Source organism: Oncorhynchus kisutch, linkage group LG20 (assembly GCF_002021735.2).
Source record: "Oncorhynchus kisutch isolate 150728-3 linkage group LG20, Okis_V2, whole genome shotgun sequence".
NCBI lineage: Eukaryota > Metazoa > Chordata > Actinopteri > Salmoniformes > Salmonidae > Oncorhynchus > Oncorhynchus kisutch.
In genome coordinates, this window is record NC_034193.2 from 36,252,930 (window position 1) to 36,276,058 (window position 23,129).

The 23,129-nt window shown below is 42.5% G+C and overlaps 1 protein-coding gene across 1 annotated transcript; it reads right to left on the reverse strand.

Annotated features, from left to right (window-relative positions):
* Positions 1–3,407: 3,407 nt before the first annotated feature.
* Positions 3,408–20,242, reverse strand: LOC116355348 (zinc finger protein OZF-like). Its single transcript, XM_031798743.1, has 2 exons — positions 19,680–20,242; positions 3,408–6,767 (listed from the first exon to the last, which is right to left on the reverse strand). The coding sequence occupies exons 1-2, from the start codon at positions 19,999–20,001 to the stop codon at positions 5,557–5,559; spliced, it is 1,533 nt and encodes a 510-aa protein (XP_031654603.1). The 5' UTR covers positions 20,002–20,242; the 3' UTR covers positions 3,408–5,556.
* Positions 20,243–23,129: the final 2,887 nt, after the last annotated feature.

Below are 23,129 nucleotides of genomic sequence, written 5' to 3' on the forward strand. Positions count from 1 at the left end.
TTCGGTAAAACATACTATGGAGAAATTCAATCATTCCCCATGCCGACCCAAACGGATACTAAATTAAATGGCCCCTTGCAGACCACCCAGACCTTACTTCGCAAGATTTGTCAATTTATTAATTGTATTTTATTTAACTCCTGTCAGTGTTGAGATACACATATAGAAGTAGGACTAGTCTACCTGATTACACATATAAAAGTAGGACTAGTCTACCTGGTTACACATATAGAAGTAGGACTAGTCTACCTAGTTACACATATAGAAGTAGGACTAGTCTACCTGGTTACATATATAGAAGTAGGACTAGTCTACCTGATTACACATAAAAGTAGGACTAGTCTACCTGGCCTGAACGCAAATGTAGGCCTATAAATGTATAAACGAGGTCCCTAGGTCTTGTGTTAAGGTTGATACAATAGCTTTCTCTATGAGTTTGAGAGTGGTTACATTTCTCCAGCCCCCATCCCTCAGCTGTTTACCAAACCAAGTCTCTGGGCAGCCATTTTGTTTCTGTTTAAATCCTAAGTTTTCCATTTAAAAAAGCCACACATCAATCAATCAATCTGCAGAAACAATAACAAAGCTGTAATTCCACCACTGTTTTGGTAATAAGATGATGATGGGGATGGAGAAATGTAACTACTCTCAAATTCATAGACAGACCTATGGATGCAAGGACTGACCATCCATAATATCAGCATTATAGTTTTAACCATGTTGAGGCTATACAGTGTTGGTTTACATTGTTTCTAAACATTGGCGTAAAAAAAAGCTTATTTGTGGTTCTGATGGGGTACAACAGTTGCACTAAGCTCATGAGGCATGTGTTATATTCTTCAAGAATCAATGCCTATAAATAAATAATTTAAAAGTCAAAATATGGATGTAGCAATTGCAAATTTCCCCTTTAACACCAAACATCAGTTCAACAACCGCAGAGTTTGTGCTTCTGTTTTTAAGACAGTACTGTTAGTGTTAATCAGGGCCCGTTCATCGTTAGAACCATCGGATGCCTTAAGATGCGTTTGGGAAACCGGGCCCAGATATCCAGTTCCCTCCTCTTCTTCGTCATAATTTTTCGATGTGACAGTCATCTCTTCTTTTACTGAAACGTCGTCGTCCTCCTCTTTAACTCTGAACGCGTCTTCCTCGTCTTTAACTGAAACGTCTTTCTCTTCTTCTTTCACTGTAACAGCCTCACCCTCTACTTGTTTTTGTATTGTAACAGCCCCTTCCACAAGAGCTTCTTTCTCCATCCAGCAGACATACTCTTCTTCAGCAGGAACGTGTTTAAGTTTGAGACTGGAGCTATGAGGCATGTACTGAAGTCGCTAAGCGGTATAATTCAAAGCAGTGTCACTTTATCAGCAGCACGTGATCAATGACGTCTGAAGAATCACTTCGTCGAACACCTGATTGGTATGGTGTTGGGCTCGTTCGACATTGCAGCTGACAGTGCAGGTGGCTGCTGACTGCTGACTGACTAAGTAACAAATCACCTTGCATCATAAATAACTATTTATTATTATTTAGAAATCAGTCAGCCAGTCACCGTTTACCCACAATGCAGCATTTGATGCTCTCGAATGCGGCCAGTGGTATGACATAAAGGTAACACTGCACAAGCGCTACGGTGTGTGGGACATCATCTGTAATAATGTGGATGTTCTAAATTCTGTGTCGCTCAAAGCCTTGAGAAATGAACCTATTTTTTGACACAATTGGCTGGAAAGAGCCAATGCTTCAGGAAGCTTTGTTTCCCCATCACTACTTTTCAGCAGTAGACTACGGGAGTTTTGTAACTTTTACAACCATGGCTTACTGCTTGCGCACTAGCTGACTGACATCTGTAATCTTTCTATTTTGGATGTTGGGGATTTTCCCAGCGATCATTCTGTATGTCTCTGCTTTTTTGATCTGCAGTCATGTTTTAGTTGGGTTTTGTTAATCAGGTTCTAACTGGTCTCCGGTAGTTGGGCTCCATCTCACTAGTTTGCTAAATAGCTAATGTTAGCTGGCCGGCTAAGATAATTGCATATAGCTAACATTCTTTGATTTTTAGTTAGATGGCGTTATGTATTTCCAAAACTGTGGTTTACTTTAATCACTCAAGTCATGAGTGCAAAAGATTGGTTGAATTTGAAGTTTATTTGATAAACAATACATACACATACAAACAACAACATCATACAAACATTAACTACATCACACCTGCCCAGACCCACTAGAACACACCTCCATCTCCATCAACACCATAGTACCCTCCAAGCTCGTCATCAAGCTCGAGACCCTGGGTCTTGACCCCGCCCTGTGCAACTGGGTACTGGACTTCCTGACGGGCCGCCCCCAGGTGGTGAGGGTAGGCAACAACATCTCCTCCCCGCCTCTTCAACCTCAGGAGGCTGAAGAAATTCAGCTTGTCACCAAAAGCACTCACAAACTTCTACAGATGCACAATCGAGAGCATCCTGGCGGGCTGTATCACCGCCTGGTACGGCAACTGCTCCGCCCTCAACCGTAAGGCTCTCCAGAGGGTAGGGAGGTCTGCACAACGCATCACCGGGGGCAAACTACCTGCCCTCCAGGACACCTACACCACCCGATGCTACAGGAAGGCCATAAAGATCAACCACCCGAGCCACTGCCTGTTCACCCCGCTATCATCCAGAAGGCGAGGTCAGTACAGGTGCATCAAAGCTGGGACCGAAAGACTGAAAAACAGCTTCTATCTCAAGGCCATCAGACTGTTAAACAGCCACCACTAACATTGAGTGGCTGCTGCCAACACACTGACACAACTCCAGCCACTTTAATGATGGGAAATGATGTAAATATATCACTAGCCACTTTAAACAATGCTACCTTATATAATGTTACTTACCCTACATTATTCATCTCATATGCATACGTATATACTGTACTCTATATCATCGACTGCATCCTTATGTAATACATGTATCACTAGCCACTTTAACTATGCCACTTTGTTACATACTCACATCTCATATGTATATACTGTACTCGATACCATCTACTGTATCTTGCCTATGCTGCTCTGTACCATCACTCATTCATATATCCTTATGTACATATTCTTTATCCCCTTACACTGTGTATAAGACAGTAGTTTTGGAATTGTTAGTTAGATTACTTGTTGGTTATTACTGCATTGTCGGAACTAGAAGCACAAGCATTTCGCTACACTCGCATTAACATCTGCTAACCATGTGTATGTGACAAATAACATTTGATTTGATTTTTGATTTGATTTGATTAACTACATCACACCTGCCCAGACCCACTAGAACACACCTCCATCTTCATTAACTACATCACACCTGCCCAGACCCACTAGAACACACCCCCATCTCCATTAAATACATCACACCTGCCCAGACCCACTAGAACACACCTCCATCTCCATGAACTACATCACACCTGCCCAGACCTACTAGAACACACCTCCATCTCCATTAATTACATCACACCTGCCCAGACCCACTAGGACACACATCCATCTCCATTAATTACATCACACCTGCCCAGACCCACTAGAACACACCTCCATCTCCAGGCATCACTTTCCATCACATGGCCTCAAACTGCACCATTTCATTTCTCACCGTCACCCAGCACTTTACATCTTTAGATACAAAAGCATTTGACCTTCTATTGTGTTAACAATTTAGGATTTGTTGATTTCCAGTTAAGTATAGTATTTAAAATAATTGATGAGAAAAGTATAGTCAAACCATCGGGTAACTTGTTTCATGCGCATGACCGCATCCCCAGCCGCACCCTCAGAGCATGCGCAGACCAGCTGGCTTGTCTAGCTTTGGCTGTAAAGCATAATTTCAAAATCTGAGATGACAGGGTGATTAACAAAAGACTAAGCTGTGTTTGAATATACACTGCTCAAAAAATAAAGGGAACACTTAAACAACACAATATAACTCCAAGTCGATTGATGAATGAAATAGTACAGAATGAATGACTGACTGCCCAGTTCAACATCAGTTCACCGTCTCACCTCATACTGCATTGGAGCAGCAGCAGCTGACATGATCGTTGATGCTAATCATCATGTTTGAATCTGAGAGTAAATAGAGCCGACGTCAACTCTAAAAATGAAGGGTTCAACTGGAGTTGTTCTCAGATCCCCTAAGAACCGTAGGGTTCTTGACAATGAAAAACAGCCCCAAAAGGTTCTTCAAATAACTTCTTAGGTGGGGTTCACTCTAACTTTATGGAAAAAGCTTTATTCAATAAATATAGCAACTCCCCCCCCCCCCAGACTTTGTAGACTGTTTAATAATGCCTCATAATGCCTCACCTCATCTTTATCAAATTATCCATTAAAGATACCAACTCAAAACCTACGTTCGTCTACATATGGATTGTTTAAATTGTATCTAATTATATTCCCAGTATTACTTTATCAAATCTCTAGTAATCATTATACACACATACAATTCATCATATTTTCATAGAATCCATATAAAACGTAAGAAATTCTCAGGTACTCACGACAACCATTCCATTAGCTTTTTCAAGGACTCTCTGCAGCTACGAAGCAGCTCTCCAAACATACTCTCAGCGGAAAAAAAAAAAAATTGTATGTTTCCCGGACAATAACCGGAATTCAACGGTTCTCTAACCTCCCAGAAACCACGGCAAAATCAAGCCTCCCAGGAACTATAGACCTTCCGCTGCTTTCTAAAATATTATTCCTCTCTCAATACCACTCCATGATACTCTGATGGGCAGTGAAGTAACGGAACCCCAAGATAACGTTATATTAAAGCTTATTATCCACATGTCAATCATCTGATTAAGCATATTTTTATACGAGGTACTATAGATCTCTGTGAGGAACAATATATCTATCTGTGAGGACCTATAGATCTATCTGTGAGGACCTATAGATCTATCTGTGAGGACCTATAGATCTCTGTGAGGATCTATATATCTCTGTGAGGATCTATATATCTCTGAGGATCTATAGATCTCTATGAGGATCTATAGATCTCTGTGAGGAACTATAGATCTCTGTGAGGAACTATAGATCTCTGTGAGGAACTATAGATCTCTGTGAGGACCTACAGATCTCTGTGAGGACCTATAGATCTCTGTGAGGATCTATATATCTCTGTGAGGATCTATATATCTCTGAGGATCTATAGATCTCTGTGAGGATCTATAGATCTCTGTGAGGAACTATAGATCTCTGTGAGGAACTATAGATCTCTGTGAGGAACTATAGATCTCTGTGAGGACCTACAGATCTCTGTGAGGAACTACAGATCTCTGTGAGGAACTATAGATCTATGTGAGGAACTATAGATCTATGTGAGGACCTATAGATCCCTCGTGCTCCAATACGGAAAAACTTGCAGTCAAAATAAATAGTGATGCACTGGCTAAACACAAAACTTTTTGACTGCTCACCCTTGAGACGATCAGCAACCAAATACTCCTACAATGTTAAAACATTCTACATTGTGACATTAAAATACTCCTTCTACAATGTTTGATATCATGAAAAAAACTCCTTCATGCATGTATTTTCTGATGTTTAATCAGATATCTTTTATCAGAGTATCTCTGGTCACATTGATCACAGCTATAAGGTTTCTCTCCTGTGTGTGTTCTCTGGTGTATCTTCAGTTGGTTAGATTGAACAAAACTCTTCCCACATTGAGTACAGCTATAGGGTTTCTCTCCTGTGTGTGTTCTCTGGTGTATATTCAGTTCCCCAGATCGAACAAAACTCTTCCCACATTGATTACAGCTATAAGGTTTCTCTCCTGTGTGTGTTCTCTGGTGTACCTTCAGTCCCCCAGATTGAACAAAACTCTTCCCACATACAGTACAGCTATAAGATTTATCTCCTGTGTGTCTTCTATGGTGTATCTTCAGATGGCTAGATGTAAAAAAAAACTTCCCACATTGAGTACAGCTAAAAGGTTTCTCTCCTGTGTGTATTCTCTGGTGTACAGTCAGACTGCTCAACTCAGTAAAACTCTTCCCACATTCATCACAGCTATATGGTTTCTCTCCTGTGTGTGTTCTCTGGTGTGATATCAGGCTGCTTAGCTGAGTAAAACACTTCCCACATTGATCACAGATATAAGGTTTCTCTCCTGTGTGTGTTCTCTGGTGTAATATCAGGCTGGTTGAATGAGTAAAACTCTTCCCACATTGAGTACAGCTATAAGGTTTCTCTCCTGTGTGTGTTCTCTGGTGAAGAGTCAGATGGCTCGACCTAGCAAAACTCTTCCCACATTCATCACAGCTATACGGTCTCGCTCCTGTGTGTATTCTCCGGTGTGATATCAGGGTGCTTACGTGAGTAAAAGTCTTCCCACATTGATCACAGCTATAACGTTTCTCTCCTGTGTGTATTCTCTGGTGTGGTATCAGGTTGCTTAGCTGAATAAAACTCTTCCCACATTGATCACAGCTATAATATTTCTCTCCTGTGTGTATTCTCTGGTGTACAATAAGATGGCTAGATGTTTTAAAACTCTTCCCACATTGAGTACAGCAATAAGGTTTCTCTACTGTGTGGACTCTCTGCTGAATTCTAATGCCTGCTGATGAGGTGAATCTCTTCCCACAGTCAGAGCGGTGAATTATCTTCCCTGTGGGTCTCTGCAGGTGTTTCTTGAGGAGTTCTGATCTGGAGAGACTCTTCTCTGCCTCGTCAGCATCATGAGGTTGTTGAGGCTCCCCAGAGGGTCCACGATAGTCACGTCTCTCTCCTGTGTGAATGACAAAGTCATACAGATGGTTAAAGGCCCACAACAGCAGAATTCCATTGTAAAAGGTGATGCCAACAGCGTAGCCATGATGTTGTAGGACAATTGACGTCTGTAATGAATGTAATAATTATTTGACATTTGTCTTAAAATGAGCAGCAATAGTCATATGTTGTCTTGTTTTCACATTAGTAGTAACATCTAAGTTTGTAGACTAGAAATAAGTTATTCATGTTGTTGAAACTCTAAGCAGTGTGCAAGACGATTTTTGGTCTCCAATATAGCCCCTTTCTGTGTTTGCTAAAATTGTATTTAGTATATCTGCCTGGAGCAAAAATGGTGAGCAAATATTTTAGTTTTTCACAATGTATTCTGAATGTGAATATGGGAAAACTCAGGGGAGTAACCTCCATTTCTAGGTTGCTAATGAGTGCATTTCACACTACTTTGGATTATAATTGTAAGGCTCGTTTGAATGTCCTGCTTAATATAATGTTTGTGTCATCATCGCAAATCAACCGCTTTGTACTTTAAAAAAACACTTCAACCAGTAAAATGCTCTTTGGCTTTTTCATCAGCCTGACAATGACTGTTTGTACAATGTTTGCCAAATTGGTCCATAACTTCAACTTACAACAAATATACCTGTAATGAATGAAGAAGCACTTTGGTTGTTGTTGCATGACATACATAGTGTACTCTAGGACCCATAACAATAATATAGACCTACTGTAGGACCCATAACTTCACCTAACAACAACGTACAATCAATAACACAATCTATAAAAATCTATATGCAGTGGGTGCAAATGGAGTGCGGAGGTAAGGCAATAAAGGCCATAGTAGCGAAGTAATTACAATTTAGCAAATGAACACTGGAGTAATAGATCTTGTCACGAACCGGCTCAACGCCCGTAACAAAGGGAGACAACGTGGAGATAAGGAGTAACAAAATATATATTTATTAACTAAAGCAACTAAGGAAAATATACAATGGTGTGTGTAATCAGTAATCAGTAGTGTAAGTGAGTGTTTTGCATGAATGTGATAATGCAGGGTGTTGAAAGGTGCCAAAGCAAACAACAAAAGGCCACCAAGAACCACAACACAATCTACAAAGGTGTCTGCATGGAGAGAGTCTCCTCCATGAATGGGGAAGTGGTGTATTTATCCTGGGAGACACCGGGCCCAGGTGTTTCCCATAAAGCTGACGACCCTCCCAACTCCGCCCACCAGCATCCTAATAAGGAAATAACAGAGAGAGAATACAGCAGACAGAGTGGGAGGGTCGTCACATCCCCCCCCATAAAACCGGGGACCAACAAGGACCCCGGAACAAAATACCAGCCTAAGTTCCAAATTGACACAGCTTCTGCGCCACAAATTGACGAGGGGTTATGTGTTCACACCTCCACCTGCACCAACCAACCTCCTCCCCAGACCTCAGCAACCTTTGTGCATAGGAAGCAATATTTAAGAGGAAAGAAGAACACACGACCAGGAGGGAACAGACAGGAAAGATAGAACATGACAACCCGAAACAATGGTCAGTCACGTAAACATTTAGGAACAGGGCGCACGAGAGAGCGCATCAGCAATCACGTTTTCAGTCCCCCGGATGTGCCTCACATCGAGATGGAATGATTGTAAAAATAAACACCATCGCATTATCCTCTGGTTTGGACACATCATGGACCTCAAAAAAGTGAGGGGGTTATGGTCGGTGTAGACCACAATGGGCACAACCCCCGACCCGACATACACTTCGAAGTGTTGTAGCGCCCAAATGAGTGCTAGCGCTTCCTTTTCAATAACCGAATAGTTCAACTGATAATCGTTAAACTTTTTGGAAAAGAAACTAACAGGCCTCTCCCCAACGCAGCACACAAACCAAACAACCAAGACAACCAATACTGGGCCTATCAAACTCAATATGCAAACCAAACACGTACCTCCACGGTCTCCCAAACCAATAGTTCAAAGATCCCGGATGAGCCCCCACTTGTCACGAACCGGCTCAACGCCCGTAACAAAGGGAGACAACGTGGAGATAAGGAGTAACAAAATATATATTTATTAACTAAAGCAACTAAGGAAAATATACAATGGTGTGTGTAATCAGTAATCAGTAGTGTAAGTGAGTGTTTTGCATGAATGTGATAATGCAGGGTGTTGAAAGGTGCCAAAGCAAACAACAAAAGGCCACCAAGAACCACAACACAATCTACAAAGGTGTCTGCATGGAGAGAGTCTCCTCCATGAATGGGGAAGTGGTGTATTTATCCTGGGAGACACCGGGCCCAGGTGTTTCCCATAAAGCTGACGACCCTCCCAACTCCGCCCACCAGCATCCTAATAAGGAAATAACAGAGAGAGAATACAGCAGACAGAGTGGGAGGGTCGTCACAATGTGCAGATGATGATGTGCAAGTAGAAATACTGGTGTGAAAAAGAGCAAAACGTTTTTTTAAAAATGGGGATGAGGTAGCTTGTTGGATGGGCTATTTACAGATGGGCTGTGGACAGCTGCAGCAATCTGTAAAATGCTCAGATAGCTGATGCTTAAAGTTAGTGAGGGAGATATGTCTCCAACTTCAGTGATTTTTGCAATTTGTCACTGGCAGCAGAGAACTGGAAGGAAATGCGGCCAAAGTAGGTGTTGGCTTTCGGGATATACCAGTGAGATATACCTCCTGGAGCACGTGCTATGGGTGGGTGTTGCTATGGTGACCAGTTAGCTGAGTGAAGGCGGCCTAGCAAAGACTTATAGATGACCTGGAGCCAGTTGGTTTGGCGAATATGGTGGATATTGCGAATATGTAGCGAGGGCCAGCCAACGAGAGCATATCGGTCACAGTGGTGGGTGGTATATGGGGCCTTGGTGACAAAACAGATTGCACTGTGATAGACTGCATCCAGTTTGCTGAGTAAAGTGTTGGAGGCTATTTTGAAAATTACATCGCCAAAGTCAAGGATCGGTAGGATAGTCAGTTTTACGAGGGTATGTTAGGCAGCGTGAGTGAAGGTAGCATGGAATTATAGATATACCTCTCCTTAATGCAACCGCTGTGTCAGATTTAAAAAACTTTACGGAAAAAGCAAATCATGCAATAATCTGAGACTGAGCTCAGAACAATAGCCAAATTAGCCGCCATGTTGGTGTCAACAGAAACCAGAAAATACATGATAAATGTTCATCAGAATGCAGTCCTAGGAATCCCAGGTCCACAATAAATGCTTGATTTGTTCGATAATGTCCGTTATATGTCCAATTAGCTACTTTGGTTAGCGCGTTTGGTAAACAATTCCAAAGTCACAAAGCGCGTCCACTATAACTTGACAAAATGTCCAAAAGTTCCGTAACAGTCAGTAGAAACATGTCAAACGATGTACTGAATCAATCTTTAGAATGTTGTTAACATACATCTTGAATAACGCTCCAACCGGAGAATTAGCTCCCACGCTGAGGTCTGTTCAATGCTGGTCTGACCAAGCTGACTCCACACTCCAAGACTGTTTCCATCACGTGGACTGGGAGATGTTTCGTATTGCGTCAGATAACAACATTGACGAATACGCTGATTCGGTGTGCGAGTTCATTAGAACGTGCGTTGAAGATGTCGTTCCCATAGCAACGATTAAAACATTCCCTAACCAGAAACCGTGGATTGATGGCAGCATTCGGGTGAAACTGAAAGCGCGAACCACTGCTTTTAATCAGGGCAAGGTGACTGGTAACATGACCGAATACAAACAGTGCAGCTATTCCCTCCGCAAGGCTATCAAACAAGCTAAGCGTCAGTACAGAGACAAAGTAGAATCTCAATTCAACGGCTCAGACACAAGAGGTATGTGGCAGGGTCTACAGTCAATCACGGACTACAAGAAGAATACCAGCCCAGTCACGGACCAGGATGTCTTGCTCCCAGGCAGACTAAATAACTTTTTTGCGCGCTTTGAGGACAATACAGTGCCACTGACACGGCCTGCAACGAAAACATGCGGACTCTCCTTCACTGCAGCCGAGGTGAGTAAGACATTTAAACGTGTTAACCCTCGCAAGGCTGCAGGCCCAGACGGCATCCCCAGCCGCGCCCTCAGAGCATGCGCAGACCAGCTGGCCGGTGTGTTTACGGACATATTCAATCAATCCCTATACCAGTCTGCTGTTCCCACATGCTTCAAGAGGGCCACCATTGTTCCTGTTCCCAAGAAAGCTAAGGTAACTGAGCTAAACGACTACCGCCCCGTAGCACTCACTTCCGTCATCATGAAGTGCTTTGAGAGACTAGTCAAGGACCATATCACCTCCACCCTACCTGACACCCTAGACCCACTCCAATTTGCTTACCGCCCAAATAGGTCCACAGACGATGCAATCTCAACCACACTGCACACTGCCCTAACCCATCTGGACAAGAGGAATACCTATGTGAGAATGCTGTTCATCGACTACAGCTCGGCATTCAACACCATAGTACCCTCCAAGCTCGTCATCAAGCTCGAGACCCTGGGTCTCGACCCCGCCCTGTGCAACTGGGTACTGGACTTCCTGACGGGCCGCCCCCAGGTGGTGAGGGTAGGCAACAACATCTCCACCCCGCTGATCCTCAACACTGGTGCCCCACAAGGGTGCGTTCTGAGCCCTCTACTGTACTCCCTGTTCACCCACGACTGCGTGGCCACGCACGCCTCCAACTCAATCATCAAGTTTGCGGACGACACAACAGTGGTAGGCTTGATTACCAACAAAGACGAGACGGCCTACAGGGAGGAGGTGAGGGCCCTCGGAGTGTGGTGTCAGGAAAATAACCTCACACTCAACGTCAACAAAACTAAGGACATGATTGTGGACTTCAGGAATCAGCAGAGGGAACACCCCCATATCCACATAGGACAGAGGGTAGCAAGTTTTAAGTTCCTCGGCATATACATCACAGACAAACTGAATTGGTCCACTCACACAGACAGCATCGTGAAGAAGGCGCAGCAGCGCCTCTTCAACCTCAGGAGGCTGAAGAAATTCGGCTTGTCACCAAAAGCACTCACAAACTTCTACAGATGCACAATCGAGAGCATCCTGGCGGGCTGCATCACCGCCTGGTACGGCAACTGCTCCACCCACAACCGTAAGGCTCTCCAGAGGGTAGTGAGGTCTGCACAACGCATCACCGGGGGCAAACTACCTGCCCTCCAGGACACCTACACCACCCGATGTTACAGGAAGGCCATAAAGATCGTCAAGGACAACAACCACCCGAGCCACTGCCTGTTCACCCCGCTATCATCCAGAAGGCGAGGTCAGTACAGGTGCATCAAAGCTGGGACCGAGAGACTGAAAAACAGCTTCTATCTCAAGGCCATCAGACTGTTAAACAGACACCACTAACATTGAGTGGCTGCTGCCAACACACTGACACTGACTCAACTCCAGCCACTTTAATAATGGGAATTGATGGGAATGATGTAAAATATATCACTAGCCACTTTAAACAATGCTACCTAATATAATGTTACATACCCTACATTATTCATCTCATATGCATACGTATATACTGTACTCTATATCATCTACTGCATCCTTATGTAATACATGTATCACTAGCCACTTTAACTATGCCACTTTGTTTACATACTCATCTCGTATGTATATACTGTACTCGATACCATCTACTGTATCTTGCCTATGCTGCTCTGTACCATCACTCATTCATATATCTTTATGTACATATTCTTTATCCCCTTACACTGTGTATAAGACAGTAGTTTTGGAATTGTTAGTTAGATTACTTGTTGGTTATTACTGCATTGTCGGAACTAGAAGCACAAGCATTTCGCTACACTCGCATTAACATCTGCTAACCATGTGTATGTGACAAATAACATTGGATTTGATTTTTTAGATTGACTTCAGAAGAGCAGTGGAACGGAGGTCCTCCTCATGTGAACGCGCATGTGAAAGCATGGTCAGCTCGTGGCAGACCTTACTAATTCCTGTTTCCTTCGGCCCCCCTTCACATTAGAGTCATCAGACAAAGTTCTATTGACTGTTGACATCTAGTGGAAGCCGTAGGAAGTGAAAACTCATCAATATCTCGCTGTAATTTCAATGAGAGCTTGGTTGAAAATCTGCCTCCTCAGAAAAAATTCAAACAGGAAGTGGAACTTCAGGTTTTTGCCTGTCATATGAGTTCTGTTATACTCACAGACATCCTTCAAACAGTTTTAGAAACTTCAGTGTTTCTATCCAATACGAATAATAATATACATATATTAGCATATATTTACTATGGGCACCTCTGTACACCTTTCATCCAAGCTATTCAATACTGCCCCTGCAGCCATAAGAAGTTAAGAGCAGTTGGATGCCACGGATGGAGTGTTGTATGGCATTGAAGCTCGTTTGGAAGTTTGTTAACACAGTGTCCAAAGAAGGGCCAGATGTATACAGAATGGCGTCGTCTGCATAGATGTGGATCAAGGAATCACCCGTAGCAAGAGCAACATCGTTGGTATATACAGAGAAAAAGAGTCAGTCTGAGAAATTAACCCTGTGGTACCTCCATAGAGACTGCCAGAGGTCCGGACAACAGGCCCTTCGATTTGACACACTGAACTCTGAGAAGTAGTTGGTTAACCAGGCGAGTCAGTCATTCGAGAAACGAAGGCTGTTGAGTCTGCCGATAAGAATACGGTGATTGACAAAGTCGAAAGCCTTGGCCAGGTTGATGAAGACGGTTGCACAGTACTGTCTTTTATCGATGGCTGTTATATCGTTTTAGTACCTTGAGCGGGACTGAGGCGCACCTGTGACCAGCTCGGAAACTGGATTGCACAGCGGAGAAGGTACGATGGGATTCAAAATGGTCAGTGATATGTTTGTTAACTTGACTTTCGAAGACTTTAGAACGGCAGGGCAGGATGGATATAGGTCTGTAACAGGTCTAGAGTGTCACCCCCTTTAAAGAGGGGGATGACCGCGGAAGCTTTCCAATCTTTATAAATCTCGGACAATACTAAAGAGAGGTTGAACAGACAAGTAAAAGGGGTTGCCACAATGGTGGCGGATAATTTTAGAAAGAGAGGGTCCAGATTGTCTAGCCCAGCTGATTTGTACAGGTCCAGGTTTTGCAACTCTTTTAGAACATCAGCTATCTGGATTTGGGTGAAGGAGAAGCTGGGGAAGCTTGGGGAAGTAGCTGCGGGGGCTGCGGAGCTGTTGGCCGGGGTTGGGGTAGCCAGCTGGTCCAGGTTCTATTTAAGAGTGTCTGGCCAGCCGTAGAGAAATGCTTATTGAAATTCTTGAATATCGTGGAGTTAATCGGTGGTGACAGTGTTTCCTAGCCTCAGTGCAGTGGGCAGCTGGGATGAGGTGCTTTTATTCTCCATGGACTTTACAGTGTCCCAAAACTTTTTGGAGTTAGAACTACAATATGAAAATTTGTTTGAAAAAGCTTGCATTTGCTTTCCTAACTGACTGTGTGTATTGGTTACTGACTTCTCTGAAAAGTTGCAAAGCGGAGACTATTTGATGCTAGTGCAGTACGCAACAGGATGTGTTTATGCTGGTCGAGAGCAGTCAGGTCTAGAGTGAAACAAGGGCTATATCTGTTCTTAGTTCTACATTTTTTTGAAAGGGGCATACTTATTTAAGGTGGTGAGGAAATTAGTTTTAAAAGAACAACCAGGCATCACCTACTGACGGGATGAGGTCAAAATCCTTCCAGGATACCCGGGCCAGGTTGATTAGTAAAAACACTTCTGCAAGAAGGCAAGTTGGTCAGGATAATATCTATGAGGGTGCCCAATGTTTACGGATTTAGGGTTGTCCTTGGTGGGTTCCTTGATAATTTGTGTGAGATTGAGGGCATCTAGTTTGGATTGTAGGACGGCCAGGGTGTTCAGCATATCCCAGTTTAGGTCACCTAACAGAACGATCTCTGAAGATAGATGGGGTGAAATCAATTCACATATGGTGTCCAGGGTACAGCTGGGAGCTGAGGGGGGTCTGTAACAGGCGGCAACAGTGAGCGACGTATTTCTGGAGAGATTCATTTTTAAAATTAGAAGCTCGAACTGTTTGGGCTTAGACCTGGAAAGTATGACAGAACTTTGCAGGCCATCTCTGCAGTAGATTGCATCTCCTCCCCCTTTGGCAGTTATATCTTGACGGAAAATGTTGTAGATGGGGATGGAAATGTCAGAATTTTTGGTGGCCTTCCAAAGCCAGGATTCAGACACGGCAAGGACATCAAGGTTGGCGGAGTGTGCTAAAACAGTGAGAAACAAACTTAGGGAGGAGGCTTCTGATGTTAACATGCAAGAAACCAAGGCTTTTATGGTTAACTTCTCTAGGGTAGAGGGCAGCACTCAGAATTTTGGATGAAATGCATGCCCAAATTAAACTGCCTGCTTCTCGGGCCCAGAAGAGATCATATGCATATAACTGGTAGATGTGAATAGAAAACACTCTAAAGTTTCCAAAACTGTTGAAATAGTGTCTGTGAGTATAACAGCACTGATTTGGCAGGCGAAAACCTGAGAAAAATCCATTCAGGAAGTAGTTTTTTTGGGGGGTTTGTAGTTTTCTATTCAATGGCATGACCGTATCCATTGACTCAAATTGAAGATAATATGCCTTCCACTAGATGTCAACCGTCTTGAGAATTTGTTTCAGGCTTGTATTGTGAAAAATGAGGAAGTAAGAGCAGTCTGAATGAGTGGACCCTAAAGTGTCACTGAGCTTTTTCATGCGCGAGACCGAGAGAGTGCCTTTCTTGTTTACCTTTTAAATTGATGACGTTATTGTCCGGTTGAAATATTATTGATTATTTAGGCTAAAAACAACCTGAGGATTGAATATAAACATCGTTTGACATGTTTTTATGAACTTTACAGATACACTTTTGGATATAAAGAGACTTTATCGTACAAAAGGAACATTTATTGAGTAAATGAATGTCTGCTGAGTGCAACCATATGAAGATCATTTATTTATTTTACCTTTATTTAACTAGGCAAGTCAGTTAAGAACAAATTGTTATTTTCAATGACGGCCTAGGAACAGTGGGTTAACTGCCTGTTCAGGGGCAGAATGACAGATTTGTACCTTGTCAGCTCGGGGGTTTGAACTTGCAACCTTCCGGTTACTAGTCCAACACTCTAACCACTAGGATCCCCTGCCACTAAGGAAAGGGATTAACTTTCTCTATTTCTGACTTATGTAACTATTCTACTTGGCTGGTTACTGTTTGTAATGATTTGTCTAGTGGGCTATGTTCTCAGATAATCGTACGGTATGCTTTCTCCGTAAAGCATTTTAAAAATCTGACACATTGGTTGGATTCACAAGATGTTAATATTTAAACCGATTTAAAATATGTTTTGTTTTCTGAATTTTTATAATGAGTATTTCTGTATTTGAATTTGGCGCCCAGCAGTTTCACTGGCTGTTGAAGAGGTGGGACGCTAACGTCTCACGTACCCAAGAGAGGTTAAAGAAGTCAACAAATGAGAGCACCTGGGGACACACAGGGCCTGGGTTAACCTCTACATCACCCGAGGAACAGAAGAGTAGGATGAGGGTATGGCTAAAGGCTATTAAAACTGGTTGTCTAGTGCGTTGGGAACAGAGAATAAAAGGAGCAGATTTCTGGGCGTGGTAGGATAGATTCAAGGCATGATGTACAGACAGGGGTATGGTATGGTGCGAGTACAGTGGAGGTAAACCTAGGCATTGAGTGATGATAAGAGGTTGCATCAAAGAGTTCTCTGAGGCATGTTGAGTGGGACTAGGGGCTCCGCAGTAAAATAAAACAATGATAACTACCCTAAACAACAGTATACAAGGCATATTGACATTAGAGACAAAGCAAGGCATAAAGCAATCACAGGTGTTGATTGGGAGAGCTAGCTAAGACAACAACGGGTAAGACAACAGTTAATCAGCTAAGACAACAACAGGTACAATGGCAATGAATGGGCAGAGAGGGTCAGTTAACGACACACAGGGCCTGAGTTTGAGGCTGGGGCCGACAGATAAACCAAATAAACACTGGAGTACCGTGATTAATGAACAGTCCAGTAGGTATCAGCTATGTAGCCAAGTGATCATAGGGTCCAGTGAACAGCAATATGTGAACCAGGGAAGCCGTTAGGTAGTCATTACTACACTAGCCAGGAGATGCGCCTGGCTCGAAGCTAACTGGTGATAGCGTCGGGACAAGGGGGTCACCGACGTCCGGCAAAGGCCGGTTGAGGGCACATCGGACTAAATTGTGTCGGCAGACCAGTCGTGATGGATTGGCGGGGCTTCGTGTCGACAAAGGGTCCAGGCCAATTGGCAAGAGGTATTGTAGCGGGAGTAATTTTGTTTGCTAACCGGGAGATGCACCTGGCTCGAGGCTACCTGGTGCTAGCTTCGGGACAAGGGCGTTAGCCACTATAGCCAATCCGGTGAAAAGGTCCAGAGCTTACGGCAGGAATCCGGTAATGGAGTGGCTTCTAGTCGTCTTAGTGAAGAGTCTGGGAGGCATCAGCTGTGCAGCTGAGTGTCCATAGGGTCCACTGAGCAGGCCGGGAGATGGGCCTGGCTCAAGGCTAGCTTTGGGGCTGGGCCACTCGGTAGCAGCTCGCTAGCTGCGATTATCCGGTGTAATGGTCCAGAGCTTACGGCAGGAATACGGTGATGTAGTGGAGAAAAACAGTCCGATATGCTCACGGTTGATATCGCGCTGTGGGGAATGGGGAAATAAAATCATTCCCCAGCCGACCCAAACGGATACTAAATGAAACGGCCCCCTGTAGACCATCCAGACCTGACCCTACAAGATGCGTCAGTTGTCAATTTATTAATTGTCTTTTGTTTGTAACACTCCTGTCAATGTTGAGTAAGAACGCACACCTGATTACCCATATAGAAGTAGGATTAATCTATCTGGCCTGCACACAAATGTAGGCCTATAAATGTCCATTTGAGGATGTCAGATAGTATTTCTCATTGTCTTAACGCTGAACCACTAATGAGTTGTGGAGCTTCTCAAAGTAATTTTTTCTTCACCTCCAAACAGCAAGTAAACAAAGTCTAATCAAAATCAATTGCAAATGACAATAGTTCCTCGAAGTATTTTTGTTAAATATTTCCAGCTCTCGCCCTTTCAATAACCACTTGGCATAAAAGGGAAAAATGTAATGCTCTGATCCAGTGGAAATGTCATAAAATACCTGATTACTTCTTATCATTTGCACAAATAACCTACAGCTGTGTCTGTCCAGAACTCACTGGAGCAGGAAACTGAGGGCCTAGAAAATGTTATGCAATGTTGCAAGCTTGCTGAGTTTCCTGACCCAGTTGATAGTTGATACAATGTTTCAAGTTTGTTGTAGACAGGCCATTTGCAGCCAATGTGAATTTTTGGATATTTATTTCTATCAGGATATTTTCTACCTGCAGAATGCAATGTTTTTATTTGTTGGTTTTATGTAGGCAATTTTTTTTACAAAGTTGGCAATGGCAATAAAAGTTACTTTTAGATTTCTATAATTTTCATTTAGATTTAGATAGAATGTAGATTAATCAGACAATAATTGAGATACTATTATAAATTAAATGAAACTGTTCCACAAAAATGTGCATATGAAAATCATAACTGGAACACAGATTAGCAGAAATGGTCAGATAAATTGGCACTCCAACTGGAAAAGGTTGCAGACTGCTGGTGTAGTCTATTACTAGTCTATTAGTCTATCTGTAGTCCATTAGTCTATTACTGCAAACTTCAGGAGACAGAAATCTTCCTGATTAAGAGGGGGTCAAATACTTATTTCCCTCATTAAAATGCAAATACATTTATAACATTTTCGACATGCGGTTTTCTGGATTTCTTTGTTGTTATTCTGTCTCTCGCGGTTGAAATAAACATACCATTAAAATGATAGACTGATCATTTCTTTGTCAGTGGGCAAACATACAAAATCAGCAGCGGATCAAATACTTTTTTCACCTCACTGTATATAGTCTAAAAACCTGGTTAAACTATCATTATGACAACATGGATGAATGCTAGAATATACAAAACATCCTAGAAATCTGGTTAAACTATCATTATGACCTCATGGATGAATTCTAGAATATACTATGTAGCCTAGAAACCTGGTTAAACTATCATTATGACATCATGGATGAATTCTAGAATATACTATATAGCCTCAATCTGTTTAAAATGATAATTTCGACCTCATGGATGGCCGGTCTTTGTATTCATAGTGTAGTGAATTCAGGGGGTAGCCTTGAGCTGAACTCAAACCTGGGTCCAGTGACTGTCAAGCCAACACCTTATAACTGTTAGGCCAAAATGTCTGAACTTCTTGACGAGGTCACCAGGTGTTGGGTTACGGTTGCTACAATAGTTTTCTCTATGAATTTGAGTGGGGTTACATTTCTCCAGCCCCCATCCCTCAGCTGTTTACCAAACCAAGTCTCTGGCAGCCATTTTGTTGCTGTCTAAAAAAAAAACACAGCCCTGCAATCTGCAGTTCAAACATGAACAAATCTGTCATTCCACCACTGTTCTGGTAATAAAATGATGGATGGGGATGGAGAAATGAAACTACTCTCAAATTCATAGACAGACCTATGGATACAAGGACTGACCATCCATCAACATAATAGAAAATAATTCCTATTGTGACATATCGTGGCATTAGGAGTTACAGGATATGTTTGTATTATGTTTGTTTTTAGCTACATTAACCATGTTGAGGCTATACAGTGTTTATTTACATTCTTCAATAATCAATGGCTATAAATCATTTTAAAAGTCACAATATGGATGTAGCAATTGCAGATTTCCGCTTTAACACCAAACATATCAACAACTGCAGAGTTTGTGCCTCTGTATTTAAGACTGTACTTACTAGTGTTAATCAGGGAACGGTTTCTCAAAACCATCTTGTGGCTAAATTCATCGTTAGAACCACTGGATGCCTTATTAAGATTCGTTTGAGAAACCGGGCCCAGATATCCAGTTTCCTCCTCCTCTTTCACTCCATAAACTGCATCCTCCTCCTCTTTCACTCTGAACGCGTCTTCCTCTTCTTTCACAGTAACGGCCTCATCCTCTACTTCTTGTTTTACTGAGATATCCACCTCTTCGTCCTCCTCTTTCACGGGAGCTTCTTTCTCCGTCCAGCAGACCTCCCCTTCTTTAGCAGGAAAAGAGTAGCTTAGTGAACTCATGGTCGGAGATATTAGCTAGCTAGGCTAATGCTAACTAAATCAGTCGGCTAACTGACTAATAACAACACCGTAAATATGAAAATAAATCGGATAACTAACTAGACAACAATAGTGGGTTTAAAACACAGAGGCTAATATATACTAAAGCGTCTAAAGAGCTTTATTGGTTCGTCTATTTTGTCTAGCGAGCTACCGAGGTGTCTGACTAACTGTTGCTGCTGTTGAAAGAAGCGTTCCGTCCACTAGATTATACGTCACAATAACAGCATAACCTTAAATTATCAGACCGCCATCTGCTGACTGGAGTGGGTAACGCATTATTTTCAAACGCCGCTAGAACTAAAATATTCATTAAATCATAATGTTCATTTACGAAAATCGTGATTTAGTCAGCTAGCTGACTAGCTAACATTAGCCAGCTAACTGGGCTACCTTTATGGGTGTTGTGACATGAGTATGAAATTGTAATTCTGGTTGTTTTAGGGACTCATGAAACAACCAGCAAACCAGGCTGTCGTTTTGTGAAACAGTGGATGTATAGAATCTAGCTGAAGAATTTACTGCAAATTGAATGTACAACTGTGTAAGCTTGCCTTGCGGATATTTGCCGTGCAGATAGATGAAATAACGGAGCTAGCTAGCTATTGTTAGAAATTAGATATGTAGACGGGCGAGTCGGTCAAGGATCGATTCAGACAAGGTGGTAAATTGTATGACAAGCGACAGTTTATTCAGAGTGAAGATATCTAGAACAGCGTAATTACGGCTCTCCCGCTAGTTCGTACGGAACTGCAGACAAAGAGACCGTTACAATCAGTACACCACTAATATATAGAACAGAAAGTAGGTTGATTCTGGAAGATCGGATCTTTGGATTGGTTCAGCTGGGGTGTAGTCTGTAGTCTTCCGCCATTGGCTCAGTTGTCTGTCCGTCATCGTAGAATCCTCTTCGGGCACACAATGTTCAGCTACAAAGGAGATGATGTGTGTGCGCTGGTTTTGGCAATTAGTGTAATGCGGGAGCTATCCTGTAGGGGACCCCACAGGCTCTACTTTGAGTTGTAGCCCTGTATTAACAATAGGTTGGTCACCTGCATAAGAAATAGCATTTCTCTACACTATGTTCTTGCTTATTGTGCAGTGGATGATTAAAATTCCTGTATGCCCATGGATGTGTAGCTAGCTATCTAGCCGATCTGTGTATGGACCCAAACGTTTGGTATACATATTAGTTCAGAACCTAGCTATCATAGCCAGTTGTATCAACGTCAAAACAGCCCGAATGACATTAATGAAGCCTATGGATTGAGTAGAATATAATATCATGTTGTGCCAATGATGAAATTCGTATATACATGTAGTTATTACCATGCATGAGATCCCCACATTGTAGCCTGTACATTTAATATATTCACTGATCATGTACTCTACCTTGGCAAATAAAGGTGCAATTTAGGTATGAATGTCTTTGAGATTATTTTCAGTCATATCCAATACCAGGAGTGTCAAATTCCAGTCTTTGAATGATGCTGTGTCTGCATGTATGTATTACAATTATACACTTCAACAGTGTTTACCAACCTTGGTCCTGGGACATCAATGGTTACATATCGTAACTAATAGACTATAAACAGGATTCAACTAGTTACTTCATATATACAGAAATATAATGTTAAAAAACAGTACACTATACTTCCTATGCATCATGTAAATACTCTAACACCGGTTCATCTCATATCTAATGCCCTTCATCTGCATTGATCTGATAAACATTACACTTAATTTCAACCAGTAGAGAATGTGAAACACTTTATTGAAAAGCCCATTATCCAATTGTTATAAACACAAGTTTAATCTGTACTTCAATGCACATCTGTTGTGAATTATAAAAACAGAGGAAGAAAGAGGAGGTGTAAAATACAGAAAGGGACCTCCCGGTCGCAAACCCAGTCTCTGATGGCACAGCTGGTGCTGCAGTACAGCACCCTTAACCACTGCGCCACCCGGAGGCTAGAGAGAGCATGTTTAAGCCTTGTGTTTTTATTTTTATTCTAACATTGTTAGTCATCAATCAGGAGGTGAAATGCAAAACTGACCTTGGATCATTAACTCTGGGACAACTGCATCTATCTGTATTTCAATGTAAAGCATCTCTTTAATAATACTTCCTGTTGACCTGACCAAGTGACCTCTCACCTCTGATCATGCTGTGTCCTCTATGTAGCCAGTTCAGATGCAGGAGGGGTTCACTGACACAGCTGATATAACCTAGAGGATTTAGGGAGAAGGGGAGAGAGGGATGAAGTGAAGGAGAGAGACTGTTATTGAGAAAATAAGGTAGTTAAAACTGACCCTGTGTTCAACAGGAATCTGTGTGTGTGGCCTCACCTTGTGTCCACACCACACTAAGTGGCTGCAGAGCACTTTATGCTGAACAACATGAACGGACCCACAAGGACAAACAATATAGCGTAGTTATAGAAATAATGAAGTGTCTTACTATTCTCCATGGTTGAACCTCTTGCCTATTCTTTGAAGGTGGAAGGAGCCACAGTTATACACCTGAACCTGCTTACTGCACAACACAATCCAACAATCAGATTGATACATGAGTGTGTAGTTGTGGGTTATAGGGTGTCTAATTGTTCTAAAAAAAAAAATCTATATGGGTGATTTAAAATAGCCTGTTTTGTTTTTTGCACAGACATCACACCCTTACCTAAACAGCACCCTCACCTGAGATGTAGAAATCAAAGGGAGAGAAACCGGATATGGAATAACTGCAGTTGACATAGCTAAGTAAATGGAAGAATACTCTTATTGCAATGTGAATGGCTCTTAAAAGAGCCTTTGGTTGTGCATACTGTAGTCTATGGTGTTGCCAGGGAACAGCACCCTCTTTGAAGAAGTAGGAGGTGAAGATCTCCTGCACACGGATTGCCTCTCTTGCTGCGTTGTTGGACCCCATCCTTGAAACATCCTGCAGAGCAGCAGACTCCTCCTCTGGGACACGGCGGCGAGCTGCAGATCCCCTCCTGGTCCTCGTGTCCATCCTCATGAAGTTATGCAGGACACAGGTAGCCTTCACACAACAGGAATTATTCCAGGAGGCAGTCCCAGATGACCCT

Excerpts from the sequence above, each read along its gene's own strand:
- LOC116355348 (XM_031798743.1), bottom strand. The coding sequence starts at position 20,001 with ATGAGTTCACTAAGCTACTCTTTTCCTGCTAAAGAAGGGGAGGTCTGC. Across the intron at positions 6,768-19,679 it reads CCGTTCCCTGATTAACACTA|GAGAGAGACGTGACTATCGT; the intron begins GTAAGTACAGTC and ends TCATTCACACAG.